This window comes from Serinus canaria, chromosome 23 (assembly GCF_022539315.1).
Source record: "Serinus canaria isolate serCan28SL12 chromosome 23, serCan2020, whole genome shotgun sequence".
Taxonomy (NCBI): domain Eukaryota; kingdom Metazoa; phylum Chordata; class Aves; order Passeriformes; family Fringillidae; genus Serinus; species Serinus canaria.
Genome location: NC_066336.1, coordinates 2,171,371 through 2,193,453, shown reverse-complemented (window position 1 = coordinate 2,193,453; position 22,083 = coordinate 2,171,371). Strand labels below are relative to the sequence as shown.

Here is a 22,083-nt window from a genome sequence, read left to right as displayed (position 1 = left end):
ATGTTTGCTGCAGCTCTGCAGTTGGGTGCCTGGGGAGCTCCAGGGCATGCAGCCAGCCAGTTCCTTCTGGCAGCAGTGCTTTGAGCACTAATGGGTTGTGACTGTCTTAAAAGCCTCACGGTTCCTTTCCTGCCAAAATAAGAGCCAATTCTTACCAGCAAGGAAACCCCAACAGCATTTCTTTGTTAAACAACCCATGGGGTGTAAAGGGAGCAGACAGAAAAACATGTGATTTCTTGTTGTAAGTGACTCAGGTGGATGTTGTGCCCATGACCTGAGCAATGGCAGTGCCACAGAACGTGTTGGGGGAACCCCCTTGTGGAATCTGGGCACAGCAGTGCCAGTGGCAGCAGGGTGGGTCCCCCCTTTCTTCCCAGGCTGAAGGAGCACAAGGACCAAGGGGGGCTTATAGTACTGCAGAAGGGGTACAGGAATGAGCTGCCCCTGCCTGAAGTGTTTTCTGGCTGATGTTTTCTGATTTGGGGATTCCCAGAGCAGAGCAGTGCCCTTCCTGGTACTTTGCCTGATGAATCTCCACCCACCATGGAAGCCCTGGAACAAGTACTCCCTGTGCTGCCTCCTGACCCCAGGACCTGGAAGGAAATGAGGAGCCCAGAGGACGGATCTGCTGAGGGTACTGGGACCACCTCTGCCCCCCTGGCCCAAGCAGGGAGTGCCCCTGACCTGGAGCTGCTCAGGGCTGGGCTACCCCATCTCTGGCCTGTGAGGCACCAGGTGCCACAGCAGTGTCACAAGCCCCTCACCATCAGTGGAGCTCAGCTGTGTCACGTCTGCTGCCTGCCCAAGGAAGGATCACAGGAACTGGTGTCAAGCTCCAGGGTGCAGCCAGGGCACAGCTAAGCAGGTCACAAGTGCCAAGAGGGAAGTGAGTCACTCACCTGGGAGCCAGCACCACGCCCTCTTTCCTGTCAGAGCCTCTTCCCAGGCAGGAGCACACACACGGCTCAGCCCTGCTGGTCTCTCCCCTTGCAGCACAGACCTGGTGGGCTGGGGTCTGGGACTGAGCTGGAGCAGGTGCTCTGTGACCCCAAGGTAAGATGCTCCTTTCCCTTCTGCTTGCTCTTCCAGGCCTCCCTCCCCAAGCTCCACAAGCTCCTTCTGTGTCTGGGTAGGACATGGACTGGCTCAGCATCCCCTGTGGATCTCTGAGCCATGGCACCTCAGACAGTGCCAAGGGCTTCCATCCTTGAGACATCTTCATCCTCCTGGCAGGGTGTGGGGAGACAGAGACACTCCTTGTTCTGTGTGCCCAGCACGCAGGGCTGGGGTGATGAGGTGCACTGTGACAGCGTGAGTCAGGGAACTGCTGCTGCTGCCTTGGGGCTGTGGGAGGGGACTGCTCTCACCCAGGTCCCATTCCACCCCTGAGTGACAACGACCCTGGCTTTGCTTGGATGCTGTGGAGCAAGGTGAGGAGCCCTGCCTGGACCTTACTCCTGTGAGGAAGAGGAGGCAGTGCTTGGAGCCTCTCAAAGAGGGCAGGCCCCTCATCTCTCGTGTGCACAGCCCCTGCCAAGGCTGGGCAGGCAGATGGGGCAGAGGGCAGCAACAGTGGCAGGAGGTGCCTCACTGCAGTTGGGAGCAGCTTGATCACTGTCCCCAGCTGTGGCAGGACGTGGCTTTTGCCTTGAGCAGAGCTGTGCCAGCCGGGGGCTGTAGCACACAGATCCTGACACGGTGGCCCATGAGCTCACCCCTCTGCCCTGTGCAGCAGGGCTGGGCTTGGGAACCACAAACAGCTGGAGGCTGCCCTGCTCCCTGCCTCACCCACTGCTGGGGAGCCTGCCCAGCTACCAGCAGGGACATTTCTCTGCCAGTCTGGGCAATCCCTGTGGCACAGCCAGCTGCAGAAACCATGCCCTGCCTTAGCTGTCAGAGGGGACCCAGGGATTGCCCTGGCCACTGCCCCAGGAGTGTCTTTGGCCCATGGGTTGGTGTGTTTTCCTGCTGAGCAAGCCCCGCTCCAGGGCACATTCCTGCAGGGTTGGTAAGGAGGTTGGGACAGGCTGTGCTCAGCCTGCAACAAGCAAAAGAGAATTCTGCAGTGTCCAGTGAGTAGTGGGAACTTGCAGAAAGTAACACTCAGCACCAGCTGAGCATGTGCTGCAGCTCCAAAAGAATTTCTTGCTTTTTCAAAGACCCATCCTGGTACTCAAGAATGTGTCCTGGGGACTGGAACCAGCAGGGATCAAGCTCACCTCTGTGCCAGTGGCTGGTGCTGTCACAAGCTGCATGTTGAAGTTTCATCTTGTCCTTGTTTGCTGCTTTTGTTACTGACAGGCAGTCACAGACCCATCAGCTGAAATGCTGCTCCTCCATTTGCACTCCTTGGAGAGCTCTTCTCTGCCTACGCAGTGTAGCTTGCTCTTGGGAAGAAATCTCTGGATATTTGCTTATAAAACCAAGAGTTTCTGATCCCTCTGAAATTTACATGTGGTTATCCAAAGGGAGTATGTTGCTACCAGGCTACATCTAAGAAGGAAATGTCCTCAAGGGCATGTGCCAGAGGCAGGTGGGGATTACAGGAGGCACTGGGCATCTGCCATGGCAGCACGAATGCTGCTGGGTGCCAGACCCCTGGGGAACAGCCACTGCTCACCAGTCAGCCTGTGTGGGGTTTTCCCCAGAGAGTGGAATTTGGAACAGTTGCTCTGGGATCCAGCACATACAACAATCTGAAGGACTACCAGTGCTCCTTAGCAGCATCTCTGGGAATCAGAGTAAGAGAAGTTTATTTATTTTTTATTAGGTTGCAAGTTGGCTTGATGAAAGTAAAGGCATTTTCAAGACTGTTTTTTTCTCAACTCAGCCTTGCATAGCTGTCAGAGCTGTCAGCTGGTGTGTGCATTCCCTGGGCAGGAAGAACAGGTAATATTGTCAAGCACAGGGCAGCCAGACTGCCAGGAGTGCTGAACAAGCCCAGCCTCCACTGGCAAAATGCATCTTAATACTGGAGTGCTCAGCAATGGGCAGCAGGGCCAGGAGAGCAGGGAAAGAGGGTCCCCAGGTGGGAAGGGAGTAAAAGGGAGGAGCTGGCTGTGGGCACTGTGTGGGGGCAAAGGGACCTGCTGATGCAGAATGGCCATGCTGCAGGGCTGAGCAGAGGAAGGATGGAGACTTTTGAAGGTTCCTCCCCAGCCCAAAACCCCCAAGGCTTTCATTTCCTCTAAGAGCTGGGTTGTGGCAGGACAGTGAACCAAGATTTGTCAAGTGTTGCTACATCCCCTGGGAGCACTACCCTTGCCCCTGACATTGCTGGCTGCTCTTCCCAGAGACTTGGACTGGCTGTCAGCCAACCTCTGTGGCAGGATCTTGTTTGGTTTTAAGTTTAAACCCCCAGGAGCAGCCTAAAGGGCAGAGCTGGGGCTCTGTCTCATCCATGGAGGGTCAGGTTCCTTCATCCTTACAACACCTGATGGGAAGGGGAAAGGAGGGAGGATGTCTGGTGGCAGAGGGAAGGAGATGGCTGCAGCTTCCATCCCAGCACAGCCCTGAGGCATCACTGCAGGAGCCTCAGCTCGCCCTCATGTGTCCTGACAGACAGAGCTTGGCTGTCCCTTGCTCCACATGCCAGCCCCCTGTGCAGCCCACCCTGCCAAGGCTCCCATCCCATGTGCTGCAGGTGCTCCAGGGCTCTCTCACATTGCAGGGGTTCCATTCTGCCCAGGGAGCTTCCAAACACCTTGGCCACCCTGAGCTGTGGTGTCCATGGACTTCTGGTTGTCTTGGATCCCCCCCTGAGAGGGGTTCAGACAGCAGGACATGGATTGTCCTGCAGTTTGCAGAGCCCTTGCACATCTCCAGCCTGGCTGGAGCTCCCCTGGGGATCCTGGGCCCTGCCTGGCACCTGGGTGCACACCTTCAGAGCTGTGCTGAAGTGCATGCCAGGTGTTTCCCTCTGTAGTGGCCCTGGCAAAGGCCACCTGCACCCTCTGTAGAAGAGCCTGGCAGTCCAGGCTTTGCCTGCTCCTGGCTGGAGCCATCCAGGCACTGGCACAATGAGTGGGTTCTGCAATGGTGATGGCTGCCCAAAACCTTGTGACTCCTGAGGCCAGGTGAGCCAAAAGCCAGCACAGAGCAGCAGTGCTGCTGTCCCCCTTGGCCCCTCTGTCAGTCCCCAATCCCCCTCACTGATGGGGAGATGGCCATATCCCAGCTCAGAGCCAGGGCTCACCAGCCCAACAACAAAAGTGTGACTTGAAAGTGTCCCAGTGTCTGTGCCAGAAGTTTGGCTGGTGGGGCTTTGGCAGTCCTCAGTGGTGAGGCCCAGGGCACACAGCCCTCAGCCTGTCCCTGTGGCTCCCAGGACATGAAGCCACACCACGGGGGTCTGAGGTGCCCCCACAGCATGGACACAGCCAGGACCTTCTGTGGAATGTTTGCCACAGGGGGGCATTTCCTCAGAAGAGCCAGGAGAGCTTTTCCCAGAGGATCTCCAGTGCAGACTGACCTCTTCTGCTGCTGCCTGGGCCCTGCCACTGCTCAGCAGCCTTGTGGCAGGCTCAGACACCCCTTTGTCCTGGTGAGGGACTCTGTGGCTCTGTTCCAGTGTTTTTCACAGTGATCCCAAGCACCAGACTCAGGGCTCTGGTTCCTGTAGGTGTCAGGTGAGAGGTTTTTCCTCCAAGCTCACATCTGTGCTGCATGCAGGTGTAAGAGCAGAGGCAGGCATGGAGGGCAGGTTAATCACCACCATGGGAGCTACAGCCTGGGATTTACAGCTTGGCTGGGACCTGTGGGCAGCTTTGCCCATCACTGGTGTCTCTGAGCACCCCACCATCACCATCACCATGCTGAGAGAGCTTCAGGCTGCCACAGGTAACAGTGGCCACCATGTGATGGTGTATGGGGCAGGTAACAATCTGCCCTGCTGTGGTGTCTCTGGTGAATATCCCTGAGATAAAGGGAGGCTTGGGATGGTGGAATTCCTGAATTAGTTCCAACACAAGTGTGAAGGAGAGAGTTGGAAATGAACCTGTCCATATTTGAGTTTCCTGTCCCTTTCTTGGAAATTATTAAGTGGAAGCTCTTCTGCCGTTCATCTGTTTAGGAGAAAGATGCTCAAAACCTTGTCTATCCAAATCTAACTGAGAGCACAGAGTGGATTCCTATTCTGCCTTTAGAAGAAAATCCCAATTTTGCCCACTTTCAGGATCATCAGAAGCAGAGATACTCTAAGAAAAAGCCTTAAGGACTTTCCAGACTTCTGCTGTGGCTAATTGCCTTTCCTCTACAGCTTATTTTATTTCTCATTTCCTTTGGCTGATGTCACACATTTCCTCTCCTCTAGTGACTCTGCAGTCATGTTACAGTCTCTCCCATTCTGATGCCCTGTTCTAAAGAGCTGCCAGTGCAGAGACTGTCCAGCCCCAGGGCAGGGAAAATAACATCTGGGAGACAACCAAGCATCCTCAGTGAAACCCTCACTGCTGCTAAGGCTGAAGATGGACGTATTGTGCTGAATTTTTTTTCAACTCTGGTAAGCAGAAAATATACTTTCTTAGTACTATTCCTCTTGGAATCTCTTATTGCTGATGGCAAAGCTTGCTTGCATCTGTAGGCCAGCAAATCCTGACTGGGAGGGCACAGCCCATGGCAGGATCTACAGATCAGGAGCAGGACTGGCAGGTGCCCTGACCCTGCTGCTTAATTCCACCTTCAGCCCTGCATCCAATGCAGCTGATGGCACAAACCACCTGGAATTACTGGCTGGGGGACTGTGGACAAGGCACTGCCTTGGGCTGGGGTCTCAGGGAGTTTGGCCAGGCAGCACAGGCTGCTGCTGCAGCAGAGAACAGCACCCACAGCCCCCAGACCCCTGCTCACCTCTCTGCTGGCACAGGCAGCACGAACAGGCTTCAGAGAAAGGGGAACTGCCTCAGCAGGACAGGCTGAGGAGAGCCCCCACAGAGCACTCCAGAGCTCAGGGCAGTCACAAACGTACAGAGACATCAGCCTGGGCTCCTCAGGCTGAGGAGGGAATTGGGCTTTGGGTAAATTCTGTGGGGAATGGTGCTGTGGTCCCTTTAGCTGTGCTCTGTAGAACATCTCACCTGGCTCATGAGAAGGAAAGGACACCTCTCCTGAGATTCCCTGCAGGACCCTGGCACTGGCACAGCACAGCCTCTAATGCAGAGATAGCTGAGCTCTACCAGGTGGTGCTGGGGCCAGGAGTAGGCACTGCCATCACCCACAGACCACCTTTGCCAGAGATTTCAGCAGACTGGGAGCAGTCACAGAGCATGTTCTCACACTCACTCTCCATTTCAGAGCACAGCCCTGTGCCTCAAGCTTCTGTGGGACATGCATGGTCACTCTCCCTTCCACCCCATCTGCTAAATCTGCTGTGCAGTCTGCAGAGAGTAAAGTTCACCAGAGCTCCTGGGCAAGGTTTGGTGGCCACCATGCCATTGTGCAGAACCAGAAATGGAGGTGTGGGTAGACAGTGCCCTGGGGAACTGTCTGAAGGGATTTTGTGAACAAGAGCTGTGCCCATGTATTGGATGTAAGCACTTCTCCTCATGAATCCTGCTAGAGAGATGCATTACCTGTTTTTTATCCCCCCAACTCTTGGTGTACTCAGGTCTGGTGCTACAGGAATAGATCACCTTTCATTGCAAATATCCCAGCCCTAAGTACCAGAACTATTTGCTGGTGTTGCAGATAGTCACAGCAGGGTGAATTTATGGCACATATTTGAAAAAAAAAAAAAAAAAAGAGTTCTCGAATGATCTTAGGTAATTAGGACTTCTTGGGGTTTTATTCCTTATTCCAATGTCAGACTAGTGTACCAAACATTACACTCCCTGTGACAAAGCCCACCTAATAATCTACTGCTCTTTGGAGGTCAGGGGGCTCTCAGAAGGGTGGCAGAGATCAAGGTGAATGAGGAGAAATACACGTGTCACCTGGGGCCAGCTCCCAGCTCTGCCAGGCTGCGTGTCCATTCTGCTCAGACCCTGCCTGGCAGACTGAGCTTGAGGACACTTGGAACTCAGCAGTGCCCAGCATGCAGCTGCCTGGGAAGGTCCAAAATCTTGTAATTGTTGTGTCTTTAGGGGACCTGGGAGGGGTGAGGAAGGACAGCACCCTCAGGAAGATGAGGATGAGTGCTGCCTTCCTCTCCTAAGGGCTGGAGAGCAGCACAGAGGGTTGCAATTCTGCAGAAAAAGGGAGAGCAAGCTCCAGCTCCAGCTGACTTCCCCATTTGCAGAGGAAAATTGCAAACGTCTGAATGTGTAAATGAGGAACAGCCCAAGGGCACCCCGGGGGGGACCCAGCCCACAGAGGATGGGATGGGCGTTCCTGGCACTGCCTGCTGCTGGGGAGGATCCAGAACGTTTTGAGGCAGGAGCAGCAAGTGAGGAAAGTGATCCTGCCCCTCTACTCAGCCCAGGTGAGGCCATATCTGGAGTGCAGTGGCCACTCCTGGGCTCCTCAGTCTATAATTAGACATGGAGCTCCTGGAGTGGGTCCAGTAGAGGCTGCAAAGATGATGAAGGGACTGCAGCATCTCTCTGGTGAGGAAAGGCTGAGGGTGCTGGGGCTGTTCAGCCTTGAGAAGAGACATCTGAGAGGGGACCTCATTCCTGCCTCTGTCTGCAGGGAGGGGTCAGGAGAACAAGGCCAGACTCTTCAGTGGTGCCCAGCAGCAGGACGTGGTCACCAGGCATAAACTGAAACACAGGAAGTCCCAAGTGAATATGAGGAAAACTTCTTATCTGTGAGGGTGACAGAGCCCTGGAACAGGCTGCCTACAGGAGCTCTGGATTCTCCTTCCCTGGAGTTATTATAACCCTGCCTGGATGCCCTCCTGCACAACCTGCTCAGGATAATCTGCCTCAGCAGGGGCTGGGCCAGGTGATCTCCTGAGGTCTTTTCAACCCCAACTCTCTGGGGTTCTGGGAGAGATTTTTACCACATATTGTCTCACATCTGGAATTCTTTAAAATAACTGTAAAGAAGTTAAAAAGTATCAGGAACTGTGGTGGGTGATAGGGGCATGGGGGAGGTGGCAGGGGAAGAAAGAAGAACCACATGCAGGGAGAGGATTAGTCATAGAAAACACGCCTGATTCTAGTAAAAGATTAAGAAGCTTGAGACAGGGAAGTGTAACAGATTACTTTTATCAGAGAACTTTCATGCAGGAAAGTATTTTAAGATTAGAGATGAGTAATCTGAGACCTCACTGCAGCAAGCAATGCTGGATGAAGACACAGAGGTTTGTATGCTGTGGGAATGGGATCAAAGGGAAGACCAAGGAGACAGGGCAGGTGTCTGGCTGGAGCCAAGGCATCAGCAGAACTCCTTTGGTCATAGACAACTGATAAAGAAAAGTGGGGTTTGGCTTAGCAATGGTGCCAAACCAATGATCTTGATTTCTGCTGTCTATTTATAGGTAAGAAGAAAACTGTGCCAGGAAACTGAGCTTCAGACGTGGCCACTCAACACCATGATGTCTGGAAAAGGCAAAGGAGGTGCAGAAGGCAGTGCTTATTTCTACATTTCATGCCACATAGACTCTGAGTTTCGCTACAGCCTCTTCACTGTTTTCTACAGCATTATTTTCATTCTAGGCTTTGTGGCCAACTGCTATGTCCTCTGGATTTTCAGCCGTATTTACCCCACCAAGAAACTCAATGAAATCAAGATATTCATGGTGAACCTGACAGTAGCTGACTTGCTCTTCTTAATTACAATGCCAATGTGGATTGTTTACTACCACAACCATGGAGACTGGATCATGCCTGAGTTCCTCTGTAATGTGGCTGGCTGGTTTTTTTTTGTCAATACCTACACTTCTGTTGCCTTTCTGATGGTCATCACATACAACCGTTACCAAGCTGTGACTAATCCTATTAAAGCTGCTCAGCTGACCACCCAGAGAAGAGGGATCTACCTATCAGCAGCCATCTGGATCATAATAGTGGGCAGCTCTTTGTACTACCTTTTTGACAATAATACCAATCAGGAGGAGGTGGACTCCAGGAATTTCACGCGGTGCTTTGAGCGCTACGACACCACGAGTGGTGTTTCAGCTGTTCTCGCCATTCACGTCCTCATCTGCATCCTCTTCTATATCATTTTCCTTTTGATACTGGGTTGGAACATTGTCATTATCAGGACCCTGTTCTCCAAGTCAGAGCACCCACGGAAGAGCGCTCACGTCAAGCAAAGGGCCCTGTGGATGGTGTGCACAGTGCTGGCTGTGTTCATCATCAGCTTTGTGCCCCACCACATCGTGCACCTGCCCTGGACTCTGACTGTTCTGGAGCAGTGGAAGAAGGAGAACTGTCAGCTGCGCCAACAGCTCAACGATGCTCACCAGGTGACTTTGTGCCTCTTGAGCACGAACTGTGTGTTGGACCCGATCATCTACTGCTTCCTCACCAAGAAGTTTCAGAAGCACGTTTCAGAGAAACTGAAAAGCATGAAAGGGAGTCGCAAATGCTCCAGGCAAACAACTGATACAATGATTGAGGGCACTGTTCACCAAGAGGATGCTGTTGGGATCTGTTAGGGCCACTTGGTGTTTTCTGATTGCACACGGAGAGGTGGGAATTATTCACTCATCTTTCCTCAAGAAGAGGCACTGAGGGACACAACAGAGGACCAGGATTTTACATTTTCTTTTTCCCGTTAGACAGAAGAATGGATGCTCCTTTCTTCTGTCACTTGCAAAGGGCAGAACTGGAACCTGCAGCAATCTGGCAGCAAAGCTCCTTCTGTCCAGGCTGGTGTTCTCATGGACACTGAGAATAGCTCAGATGACTGCTTTAACATGAAAGAAGTGTGTCACTGAACCTCTGCAGTGAGCAGCTAGAAGCTGAGTGTACCAAAATAACCCATTGTGTGAGTCCAGACAGCACAATCCTTGCTCTTCTGCCTGCCCAGCTCTCAATGGATCCAGTATCAGAGCTGTAAAGGACTTCTAAAAGACCTGGAAGAACAGATGGAGCTCTGAGTATCATCAGGTGGCTCTTCTAAGCAGCTTATATGGTCTGGTGAAGAGAGTCTGAGCTAATGAAGCTCTTGAGTGGCTGTAAGAGACATAGTCCATGGAATTCCTCAAGTCCTGTCAGAGATCTGCACCTCTGATCCCTTCATCCCTTCTTAGCAGCTCACACGGTCTGCTGGGATCCAAACTTGACAGATGTCTGGGAGCAAGTATTATGAATCTTTGCTTCTAAATCTTGGGTCAGTAAAGTAAGGAAGGAAGGGAAGAGAAATTGGCAGTCCCTCAGCACATCTCCACCTCCCCCCACCCTCCACCAGATCAGCATTATTGCCAAAGGGCACTATGGTCTGCCCTGGCTTCCTGTGTGAAAGCAGAACTGGCCAGCCAGTGGCCTCATGCACTCAGTTTAGTAATTTCTGACTGACTGCAGACACCCAGTCTTGCTCAGGAGGCTCCAGATAACAGAGGGCTACTGTCAGCATGGGCATTATGATAAGGAAAAACAGCTTAAAATGCTTCTGTATATTTGTACTTATTTATTTAATTTAGGATTATAGCCATTACATTATTTTTTCCTCCATCCTGTTGAAGCTGACTAGTTCTTGATCTACAGTAAGTGAGGTGTTAGGTCAGGACACTTGACAGAGAAATAATTCACACACTCCTTGCCCAGGGCTGGCTGCAGTCCACTGGGGCCCAGGGCCAAGTGGTTTTCCATGGGTGCTGAGTTCTCTTACCAGTCATGAGACACTTGGGGTTCCTTTTCTGACCCAAATTGCTCAATCTAGCACAGGAAATTGGGCAGGGAACTTACTTGTTTTCACAACAGTTGTTGGTTCCCTAAATGTCCTAGCCTGTTGATGACAGGAACAGTGTATCTGACCTTTGACACCAGTTATTCATGTGCAGGACAGCAGCCCTTCCACACCTGCCCAAGAACAGGAGAGATAAGCTCAAGCCTTTTTAAAGACAGGACCAATATTTGTACTGCTTTGCCAGTGGAGATACAGGTCCTTCAGATGTATCCTCTGGAGCTCCTCAGGCAGATTTTGTCCTTATTTGTTCCAGTAAGGAAAAGAACTAGGATGTTTATTTTTCTAAGGCCATTTTAGGGCCAGCCCTGCACTCCAGGCCCAGTGCCAGAGGAAAGAGTCTGATCACAATAAGAGTGCATCTTCCTCCTTGTCCTGGGCTCTGCTCCAGTAATAGCCACCCAAAACAAACACTTGCCAGTGCCTCATGCTCCTCAGACACCTTCAAAGATGCACCCTGAATCTGCAGAGCCACAGCACACAGCAAGGGAGCAATTTCTGTAATTCAAAACCCAGAATCTGCCTCTGTTTCTGCACTGTTCTGTGAGCACATTCTGGATAAGGAGCTCTCAGCTGGCAGAGGGAGGGACCTGCTTTCCCCCCTTGGCTCCCAGCAATAGTGGAGCTCTCATTTCACAGACCCTAAAGCCCTGAGAGATGGAGTTTGGCAACTCTTGGAGGAAATGGAAAGGATTTTTACATGGAAAGCTGGCATGATCTTCCACTGATTCTTGGAAAGCTTGCAAGAGTTTACAGTTTAGCTCTTTACCACCGGTACGTAACAGCCTTCATTCCACAGCAAGCACTGTGGGCTCAGGGAACAAACATAAACTTGCATCTGAGGAAAAGGATAAGCAGAGAGAAAAGCCCCAAGGCCACTTCAGGAGATGTTATGCTAAATAGTCAGTAAAATTGCATTTCTAAAATACAGACTAAGCTGCTACTTCTGTTCCTGGAAATACTTTCTTGTTCTTACTGCAATGTTGCATTACTCTGCTTTACCTTGCAATGAAATGGATTCTCAAAAGTTCTTTTAAATAAAGTGTGTTCTCCAAGTGTTTTGCCCTTTAACTTTTCCCACCTTCCCATCTTTCTGTGTTTATACTTGGAAAGTCTTGGTACCACACTGAAACAGATTCAATGTCTCTTCTTTTTTTTTTAAGCCATCACATGAACTCCTGGGAGGGGTGAAATTAAAGGCTCAGCAAACTTCTACCTGCTAAAAGGAAAGGGAAAGAAATAATTTCAGATAGGAAGCAACTTCTGAAAAATCTGCTTTAGCTCTCCAAAAACCAAACAGACAAAACCCCCTGAACTCTCTGGCTTGCATATGGGAAATTTAGACAGATCAATTGTGTGGCTGTGATGTGACAAACCATTTTAACGCCCTGGGTTTGCAGGGCCAGGCTGTGACAGAGGAGGCAGGCAGTGCGGAGGGCTGCAGGGCTGGTTTCTGTGCCAAGCTCTCTGAAGCTTTCCCCGTGTCCCGTGAAGCCAAAACCATTCGGCTCCAAGGCGGACCCAAGCACATCAGTGACAATGGCAGCACCTTTGGTATAACCTAATAAAAAAGGCAAAACACTTGTTGCATATGAGCAATGCACAGCCAAAGAAAAGAGAATAGAGAATATGGGAAAGAGCCCAGTATCGGTGGGGAAGGAGGGCAGGACCCTCTCCGGGCTGAGATTGCCCTGCAACCCACGGTGGGCAGGGGCGCAGAGATGCCCCGGCAGCCCCCGGAGGAGCCCAGGCCGGAGCAGCTGGGACCGCGTGGGAAGCCCGTGCTGGAGCAGGGTCCTGGCAGGACTTGTGAGCCCACGGGGGACCCGAGTGGAGCTGCTGCTCCTGGGAGACTGACCCCGTGGGAAATACCCCACGCTGGAGCGGGGAAAATCCTGAGGAGTCCATCCCTTGAGGGAGGAGCGTGGGATGCCCTGCAAGGCTGTGGGGGGGAGGGAAAGAATCGGCAATACAGCCGAGTCCGGCATACCCGCAGGGCTGGGGGATTAAGTTGTGGGTCTATTTCTCGTAACTGTACTCTGATTTATCTCGCAATAAATTAAGCGGATTCCCCCAGCCGGGCCATGTCTGCCGTACCGGTACTGGGTGAGACATCTCTCCTGCCCTTCTCTCGCGCCCCCAGCCTTTCGTTCTGTTTGCTCTGCCCTGCCCGGCTGAGGGCGGTGATGGAGCGGCTTGGGTGGCACCCGGCCGGGCCCCCCTCTATTTAAATATACTCGGGACAGTGAGTGAGGGGCCGCCACAGCGCCCAGACCCACAGAGGGCCCGGCTCCCTCACGGCAGCGGCCCCGCCCCGGCCGGGCGGGCAGTGACGCCACTGCCGGCGCCGCGCTCTGTTCCGGCGGCGGGCGGGGAGCGCGGGCCCCGCTGCCATGTCCGCTGCGGGCCCCGGGCCCGCCTCCGGAGCCGCCTCTCGGTAAGAACCTGCTCGGGCCCTGCGCACGGAGCACTCCCGGAGCCCCCGGTGCTGTTCGCGGGCTCGGGCTGGCACCGGCGGGCCGGGGCTAGGAGGCCGCGGGCGGCGAGGCCGACTCGTGTGCTCAGCGTGCGCTCCTGCCCCTGCTCCGCCGGAGCGCGGGCCCGAGCGGCCGCGGCAGCACCGGCGGCGCGGGGCTGGACCTTGCCTGGCCGCCCCCCACCCAGCCCGGCGGGGCGTGCCCGGCTGTCCCGGCTTCTTCGCCGCTGCTGATGCGCGGAAGGGCTGGGAGAAAGGCAGGAGGGGCAGGGGACACTGCCCGGCTCCCTGGGCTCGCCCAGGCGCTGAGGAGCGGACAGGGGGACGCAAAGCCGGCCCCGCGGCCTGCCCGGGGCTCGGTAGATGGCCGCGGGGGCGACCGCGGCTCCCGGGACCGGGCGCAGGCAGTGCCGGCTTCCCCAGGGCACGGTTCAGCACACCTGCATCGCTCTTGGGTGGGTTTAGCTGCTTATGCTGGAGCTTGTGCACTCTCATAGGATGTTTGGGCTGGGTTTGGGCTTCTCAAGCGAGGTTGGATCCACGTGGGCTCTGCTGGATGTTCCTGGTTCTGGGGATGCTGTGCAGAGTTGTTGGAGCTGTACGTACAGCCAAGTCCAGCACAGAATGCCTTGTTAGGTTGGTTGCTGTGCAGCATGGTGTGGCTGAATGGTTTCCAGACTAGAGTTAGTCCTTAATAGAACATAGCCGTAGCCCTTTTGATGAAATATCAAACAAAGAGTCATGGTGGAGTTTGCTTTCTGAATGGAGCTAGCTCTGGTTCTGTGATGCACTTAATCTGTAGTGTAGTAACCTCCAACTGGTAATTAACAGGCAACATACTGATGGAGATAATGATAATCATAAAAATCTTATCTGCCACTTGTTTGGTTTCCTTCAGTTTTGTCTGTTGTGGATTATCTTAAACTCTGGAAGCTGATTAAGGTATGTTTAGTTAAGTATCACAATTCATGTGCCTGAAGTCAGTGGTTTCATAATAAGTTACTTTTAAAAATGCATGAACTTAGTGCTTATATCAGCCTACAAACCTACAGGCTTGTTGGGCTGAACCTACTGTGTTTGAGGGACTTTCCTTGTCACCTCATGGTGCAATCCCTCTTACTTGTGGGGTTCTCCCATCCAGCTTTTGCCACACAAGCAGTGATCTGCTGGTACATTCTCCCTGCTCTGTTTGAAACGTCCTGAGCTCGAGGTCCTGCAGTTTCCAAGCTGCTGCAATTCCTGCAGTGTTTGCCTGCAACTTTTGTCTCCTCCTCAGCTCTTGCCTCAGCAGCAGTTGTGGCACTTGGAGAACTGTGTATTGTTGGGTTGTGCAGCACATCTGATTGGAAGACTGCTGCTTTTCAAATAGTTTATTTGAAAATCTCTCATGGATGTATGCAATAGCTGTAGGAAGCATTTGTAACTTCTCAGATCTTTGCCCCGGAAATATCCAGATGTTGAATGAATTTTGAGTTGAATATGTCAGAGGACACTATAAATGGGTTTCCATGTGCTGTATGAATGAGTTGGAGCCCCTCTACAGTAGATTAATGTACAATTTCCTCACTTCTTTGTACCAAAAGGTGGTTATAGATGTCTAAACATAAAGCTAGATAAAATATACTGAAATACTTTAATTGAACTTAAAGTCAGGCAAGTAGTGTGTGCCTGTGTGCAAGCTATGCTCTACACAAGGTGCTCAAGGCATAAAGCAGATAATACTGGGATGTGAGTAGCTCCATGCCTGTACTCTCAGTGAGCAGAAGTAGGGTTATTTTTTTCCCCTTTTGACAAGTCTCTGCTCTTTTTTCCCCTGAAATCTGCTCTTAGAAAACGGATGCTTGATAAAACTTTTACTGGGTCTGCAAAACCCTGTGATTGGAGAAGGATCTGCCAAGATGGAGAGGTGTGGAAACTTTTGAGCCTGAAATAGAATTATGTCAGGACTTTACAACTGGTATTTTATGTGTGTTCTTGCACCAAGCAGTGTCTACAGACCACCCATCTCCAGACAGCATCTTCTTACAGGAATTTGGGAGTGGTTTTTGCCCCTATACCATGACCAGCATCACTCACTGGTTGGTTATACATTGAGGATGGTATTTTTCAGCTTTTTCTTGCATTTTTTTACCCTCAATTTACTTCCTTTATTTCATCCTGATTTGTCTAGAATTTTTTCCTGTACTTGGTTAAAGGGCTGCAAGCCAGCATCTCTTCAGCAGTATTCTCTGGTGGCCCCTCTCTAGCAGTGATTCTGGGATAGTTTGTGCAGATGCCATGACTGGAGGCACTCCAGTATCTGAAGGAGTAACTTCAAATCCTTTCTTTCTTCTTGCAGCTGCCTCCAGAGCCTCAGTGAAGGTGATGTTGCAAGGGCTGGAATCTCCTCCTGATACCCAACACGATGTTTAGGAGAGTGCTGTGACACAGCAGGGCACAGCAGCCTCTTCAGGGTATGGTGTCACTGTGATTCACCCCAATCACTGCCCTGTCTTTCCAGGTTGTCACCCATCAGTCCTGTAACTGAGCAAGCTAACTAAAAACAAGGCCTGTATTTAGAAAAATAATACAATATTGTCATGGGGACTCTTTCCATCTCTTAAATGGACTTTTATTTGGGGTTAAGGGTATGTCTAGCCTAATTTCAGAGGTGATGGAACAGTTCAGTTCTGCAGCAGATGGGTCTCTCCTGAGTTAAGACTTGACCAGAGCACTATTCTTGCATCTCAGGAGCTTCCTGCTGTGTCTTGAAATGTTTCTTGGTTGTGTTTGAATACTGACAGTGCTGTTTCCCTGAGATTCACCAGCTGGAACTTCACATAAAGCATGTGGTAGCTTTAAACCTTGGCTGATGGTTCCTATTTCTGTATAGAATGCACTACTATGTGTAATTCCATTTCTGGGATTTTACAAGTCAGTCTCATTCTAGTTTGCTCGGCCTCATCTGTCCAGCCAAAGTGTCCTCCCACTGCATTTGCTCATTTTCTTGCCTCTTGGGCTGGACTGGGCTCTTGTGTTTGGGGAAGCTGTCCTTGATGATCAAATATTGCCTCTTCAGACCCCCACAGCACTGCACAGATCAGATCAGCCTTCTGAACACACTGTAAGCTGGCTGTTTATTTTGTTACTTGTCATCTTCACTTCTTCTGGGACCTTGAACTGAGTACTGAAAGAGTTCCTCTAATAGCAGTATAGGTGCATTTCATGGTAGCCTCTGGTGCTAGCTGTGTGACTTTCTGAGATGTATGAGTCAAACCTTTTATTGAAAATGGAATTTAGAACTGCATAATATCAATAACTCTTTTTTGTGGTTAATGTGATGCAGATTTGCTGTCTGACAGAGAGAAGTTTAAAAAGTTCAGTCTTTTGTTCAGGAAGTGTCCTAATCTATTTAGATATGTCTGAAGTGGCTGTTAGGAATTAAGGGCAGTGTGTCCTGCTGTTGGGAAGTTTGTTTTTAAAACCATGGGAGTCAAACAGATTTTTTTTTTTTTTGCTGTCTGAGGCTGCAGCTCTAGAAGTTTGTGACCTGTTTAATTATTTCTAGAAACACAAAAATGTATATGGGCTGTGAGATTTCAGGTACCACACTCTGTGTGGTCTTCAGGGGAAAATCTGTTTGGTCTCACTGCAGGTTGTATCCTCAGGAAGAGAGGAGGGAATCAATTGTTCTACTTGGCTGATGTCTCTGTAAATCACTGTGCTTTGGTTCTGCCACTGAAAGGTAGCAGCAGTTCTGTGTTCTCCTGCCCTGTGAGTGATGTGTGTTGGCTCTGTCTAGCAGAAGTTGCCACATGATTTCTGGGCTCAGTGGGAGTTGTTTTTCTTGAGGATGAAGTTGTTCTTTCCAAATCTTCCTTTTGTGAAAACAGTTCTTTTCCCCATTACAATTTTCCCTGCTGTGTTTCAAAATCGAATTGAAAAAGCATTGCATAAGAACTGGGAAAACAAGCATGTGTCATGGGTCAGGCAGAGTGAGCTGCAGACACTCAGAGCACTGATAGCCCTTCAAGGATCTAAACATCATGGGGGACTTCCTGTCAGTGGAACAGGCATTGCTTAGGAGGAAACTAGATTGGTATTTCCATGGTTGATTTCAGTTATTTTATTGCTGTGTTTATTTCCTATTTTATTTCTCACAGCACAATTTTTTTTTCCATTTTAAGGTTATGGTATTTTAATCAAACCATGATTTTTTTAGTCCTACAGGACAGCATTTTCAGGCTTGTCGTGACCATCCGTACCTTCAGAAACAGGGCCTACAAAATGCTTTCCTTGTAACTTTTACAATGTTTAATTCTGAAATTTCCTGGCTGATAAAGAGGGGAGGAAGGAGCATGGAGAGAGAGCAGGGACTCATCCAGCAGCACTCATCACAAAGGTTTATTTGTCTGGTTGTCACAGTATTTTGCTGATACCTGTGTGTGTTCTACCCAGGGGCATATGGGTGTGTGTGGAGGATGAGAAAAGCTAATAGAGGAGTATCAGTGTTTGCTGTGAGCTCTGCTGCGTTGTGCAGTGCGTGGTAATGTCAATATGTGTCTCTTCTGCTTTTATTTGGGTATTTTAATTAAATCTAAAAAAAGAAAGGGGGGGTAGATCTGCCATGCTGCACTCTGCCAAGTTCTGCTCCTCTGTCAGAAGCTGTCATGTGGTGAGTGGCACAGAGTGAAAAAAAACATTGTGAGGAAAAGCTCTGCTCCACTTGGGTTGTTTTGGCTGCATGCTCTGATGCTGTGTGTGTGTAATGCAGCAGCATGGGCACATTGTCATGAGCTACCCCACCAGAAAATATGGGAACACTACACTGTTCTGCTGCCTAATCCATGTATTTGTGTTGCTGGTCATTGTAAGGTGGTGGTCCTTGAACAACTAAGGAGTGAAAATAACTGCATAGGTGACTTGTACAAAAAACTTGCACAAAACATTACAGCCATCACTGTAAAAGACAATAAAAAAATGTTTCTATAAATACATACTACACCACTTAGACAAGTCTCTGGGGCCATGTAGGATCCAGTCAAGGGCACTGAAGGAGCTGGCAGAAGTGCTCACTGAGCCACCTTCCATCATTTCCCTGGCTAACCAGGAAGGTCCCACTTGACTGGATGCTTGCAAGTGTAGTGCCCATCTAGAAGGAGGGTCAGAACCTGGATCTGGGGACTGCAGCCTGTCCTCATTGGAGTGGAAGGCTGTAGAACAGACCATCTCCCATGGCATCATGTGGCCACATCCAGGACACCCAGGGGTCTCAGTCCAAGTGTTTAGGAGAGGCAGATCCTGCCTGACCAACCTGATCTCCTTCTACAACAAGGTGACCTGCATTGTGGATAAGGGAAGGGCTGGGGATGGCTCTGCCTGAACCTTTGTAAACCCTTTGACTCCATTTCTCCTGGAGAAAGTGGCTGCTCAGGGCTTGGGCAGGTGAACTCTTCTGTATGGCTGGGCCCAGAGAGTGAAGGGGTATGAACTACATCCCTGTGGGGCTGGGCACTGGTGGAGTTCCCCAGAGTTCAGGACTGGGACCAGTCTTGCTTATCTTCATGAATGTTCTGGACCAGGGAATGGAGTGCATCCTAAGCACAGCAATCCATGGAACACTCCAGGCTGGGAGCAAAGTGGTGGGAAGGGGGCCCATCAGGAAAGGACCTGGGGGTGCTGGTTGACAGCTGCTGAGCATGAACCAGCATGTGGGTAGGTGGCCAGAAATGCCAAGGGCATCCTGGCCTGAGTGAAAAATGTGTTGAGCAGGAATAGGGAAGTGATTTCCCCCTCTTTTTGGGTTCAGTTTTGGGCCCCTCACTACAGTACAGATATGGAAGGGCTGGAGCATGTCCAGAGAAGGGAACAGAGCTGGGGAAGAGGCTGAAGCACAGCTCTGATGAGGAGCAACTGGAGAAGCTGGTGTGGCTCAGCCTGGAGAAGAGGAGGCTTGGGAGGGTCTTCTTGCTCTCCGCAATTCCCTGGCAGGAGGATGGGGCCAGGTGGAGTCAGGCTCTGCTCCCTGGGGACAAAGGACAGGACAAGAGAAAATGGCCTCAAGCTGTGCCAGGGAAGGTTTAGATTGGATATTTGGGAAAATTTCTTCCCTGAAAGGGATGTCCAGCCCTGGCACAGGCTGCCCAGAGCAGAGGTGGAGTCACCATCCCTTGAGGGATTTAAAGACCAGGCACCTGGGGACATGGGTTAGTGGTGGCCCTGGCAGTGCTGGGTCTTGGTTGGACCTAATGATCTTGGAGGTCTTTTCCAAAAGAAATGATTCTATGATTTTATTCCAACTCTGTTTGATAGTTGTAATTTCATTTCCCCAATCAAAACTTTGTTCTTAGGGAAATAGTGACTGTTTTAAAGTAATATAAAACCACAGTCAATTAGCCTTTTTTTCTAATCAGTATAATTACTGCGTGTTGGTTTTATCACAGTGTCCTGACTTTAATTATTTGCAGCTTGGGAGAACTGTTTCTTGCATGAAACTTTATATTCAAAACCAAGGCAGATGGGCTTGAAAAGCACAAGCTGAAAGTAAATAGCAGTCCATCCAGGTGCTGCTCATAGCAGGCAGCTTTCAGAAATTCTATCCAGAGTACCTAGTTTGAGAAAGTCTGACCAAGCTGGACTTCGTCTTTTAGGATTTTTAAAACAGGATTTAGTGCAAGAAACTGCAGATCACTTGCCAGGGCTTTTAATGGTGAATTATTGGCATCAAGATGTGCAGAGCAGAAGGCAGCTGCTGGGAGTAATTGTGCAGCCCATACCTCTGCTCTGATGCCTTCTGGTTTGAAGTTAGATAATGTGGTTCCTTAAACTGAGCAAACAAAATAAAATGACATGCAAACCCAATTCTTACTGTATTGCATTGTTGGTGTTCCATGCAAGAATTAAACAGGATGGTTGTTCAAAACAAGTCTAGGTCAAATAAAACCTGCTGTTTAATTCACATATTACAGAATAGTTTTCATCAGATAATTAACAAAAATCATTCCATAAAGCAAAAAGTGTGGTACTTTGCTGGTTTCCAGAAGCAGAACAATGGACTCATTTTTCTGAATGTTTCTTTTATTGCAGCAGCTCATTTAATGGCTTCTTGCACACTTGCTTCCATTTTGTACTGTTTTTCTCATTCACAAACCCAGTGGCCCACAGAAGCATTCTCACCTGCTGATTCTTTGATACCTCTGCTGTTGTGTTCACTTAGGGTTTAAAAATGTTCTGTAGTAATATGTAAAAAAATAATAAAGCTTACCTGAAGTGCAGTTAACTTGAGTTTTATACAAGTTAAAATCTAATTTTGAGATTTGATGTGCAAAACCCCCAAAAACAACAACAAAAAAATCCCCCCAAAAACAACAACAAAAAAATCCCCCAAAAACAACAACAAAAAATCCCCCCAAAAACCCCACCAAAAAATCAGTGTTGTGTATTTTCAGTTTTTAAAAATCATCTTTGTTGCTGGTGAGCTGCTGGCTCAGTGTGCTCCTCAGGCTGAGCAAGTGCAAGATGGGTTTGATTTTTGGGAAAGCCAAGCTCTGGGTGGTTCAGAGCTCTCATACTGGGTGAGGAGGTGTCCAAGAGCACCTGGGGAGGCTCAGGGCCCTGGGCCATGTACCCACCAAGGGCTGGGGCTGCCTGGGGGGCAGCTGGGGATTAACTGTGGTGGAGAGGGCTCTTAGGGAGATCAGTGGGGCAGGAGCAGCTGCTCCCTGGATGCTGCTGGTGGCTTCAGCCTTGGAGCTGACAGCAGCTTCCCTCAGCCTCTCAGTGCAGGAGGAGAGAGGCAGGGAGAGGTTCCTGCCATGCCATGATCCAAGGACTTGCTGTGCCCAGCCACAAGAAGATGTGTGCCTGCTCTGTGTGAGAACCTGGTGACTGGCTGGGTGGTACAGGTGGAAAGGCTGTTGTGTATTTATCACTGGCATGTCTCTGCTTCATCAAAGTGGAACATCAAGTAGATGATCAAATTTTGGTTTCATTTACCATGGCTGTGGCTGAAAAGGGACATCCTGCTGCTCTGCTTGCATGTTTTTCCTGACCCTCGTCCTGCTGGCTCCCCTGGAACAAGGCTGTGCAGGGCCAGAGCTGATCTTTCTGTCATCAGCTCAGCAGAAAGACTTGCTTGGGTCTCTCTGGTTTTTCTTTTCTTTCTTTTCACTTGGCAGATCCTGCATCCAGACTGCTGTTCAACCTCACAAGCCTCTGGAGGCCAGGAAGGAGGGAGTGGGGTTCAGGAGGCTGGGAGAGGCAGCAGCTCTCCCTTTTCCCACACCACTGTTGGGGTGTGGAAAAGCTGCTGCTGCTTTCCCACACACCCAACCTGACCTTGGCTGGGGGAGGATGCCCTCACCCCTTGCTCTCAGATGTGGAGCTCAGTGTCACCACAGCACACCTGGAGTGTGAGGTGTCCTCTGCCTCTGCTGCTGTTTCTGCAGACACAGGGAAGGCACAAAGCCACCCTAGGCCAAGTTCTCACTTGGAATTTTCACTTCCCTGGGAGAAAGCATGAAGCCACCAGAGGTCAAGTTCTGCCTGCCTTTAAGGCAGGCACTTTCTGTTCATTTGCTTTGGTTCAATCATCTGCTTCCAGGTGCTGTAAGATGATCAGCTTATTTGGAAAAAGTGTTTTTTCACACATGTAAAATATTCCAGTAGGACTCTGAGAAACTTTTTGTCTTTGTAATTATTTAAATCCTTCTGAAAGCCAAAATTAAAGACCTGCTCACAGTTTTTAAGCAGAGTGTGGCATGAGAAGTTACTGCTGTATGGATCAGTGGAATGTAAAATATTTTTCTATGCTCAAGAGTTTAGTTTGGGATTCTTCT

The 22,083-nt window shown here is 50.2% G+C and overlaps 2 protein-coding genes across 7 annotated transcripts in view; both read left to right on the top strand.

Moving 5' to 3' along the window:
• Positions 1–514: 514 nt before the first annotated feature.
• Positions 515–11,862, top strand: PTAFR (platelet activating factor receptor). 4 transcript variants are annotated; one of them, XM_018922517.3, is made up of 3 exons: positions 519–1,053; positions 5,312–5,500; positions 8,420–11,862. In XM_018922517.3, exons 2-3 carry the CDS (start codon positions 5,348–5,350, stop codon positions 9,539–9,541), a joined length of 1,275 nt encoding a protein of 424 aa, XP_018778062.2. In that variant the 5' UTR covers positions 519–1,053; positions 5,312–5,347; the 3' UTR covers positions 9,542–11,862. The 4 variants fall into 4 exon arrangements, with proteins under 4 accessions (XP_030087932.1, XP_018778062.2, XP_018778063.1 ...); XM_030232072.2 differs by lacking the exon at positions 5,312–5,500 and having other exon boundaries at positions 515–1,053; XM_018922518.3 differs by lacking the exons at positions 519–1,053; positions 5,312–5,500 and adding an exon at positions 7,329–7,417.
• Positions 11,863–13,124: 1,262 nt separating this feature from the next.
• EYA3 (EYA transcriptional coactivator and phosphatase 3) overlaps positions 13,125–22,083 on the top strand; it is a 40,767-nt gene continuing 31,808 nt past the window's right edge. The window contains exons 1-2 of one of the 3 annotated variants that reach the window (XM_030232065.2): positions 13,125–13,228; positions 15,606–15,720. The gene's annotated coding sequence lies outside the window, so the exon portion shown is untranslated. The remainder of the gene's footprint in view (positions 13,229–15,605; positions 15,721–22,083) is intronic. The other 2 variants (XM_030232062.2, XM_030232064.2) reach the window with 2 other exon arrangements.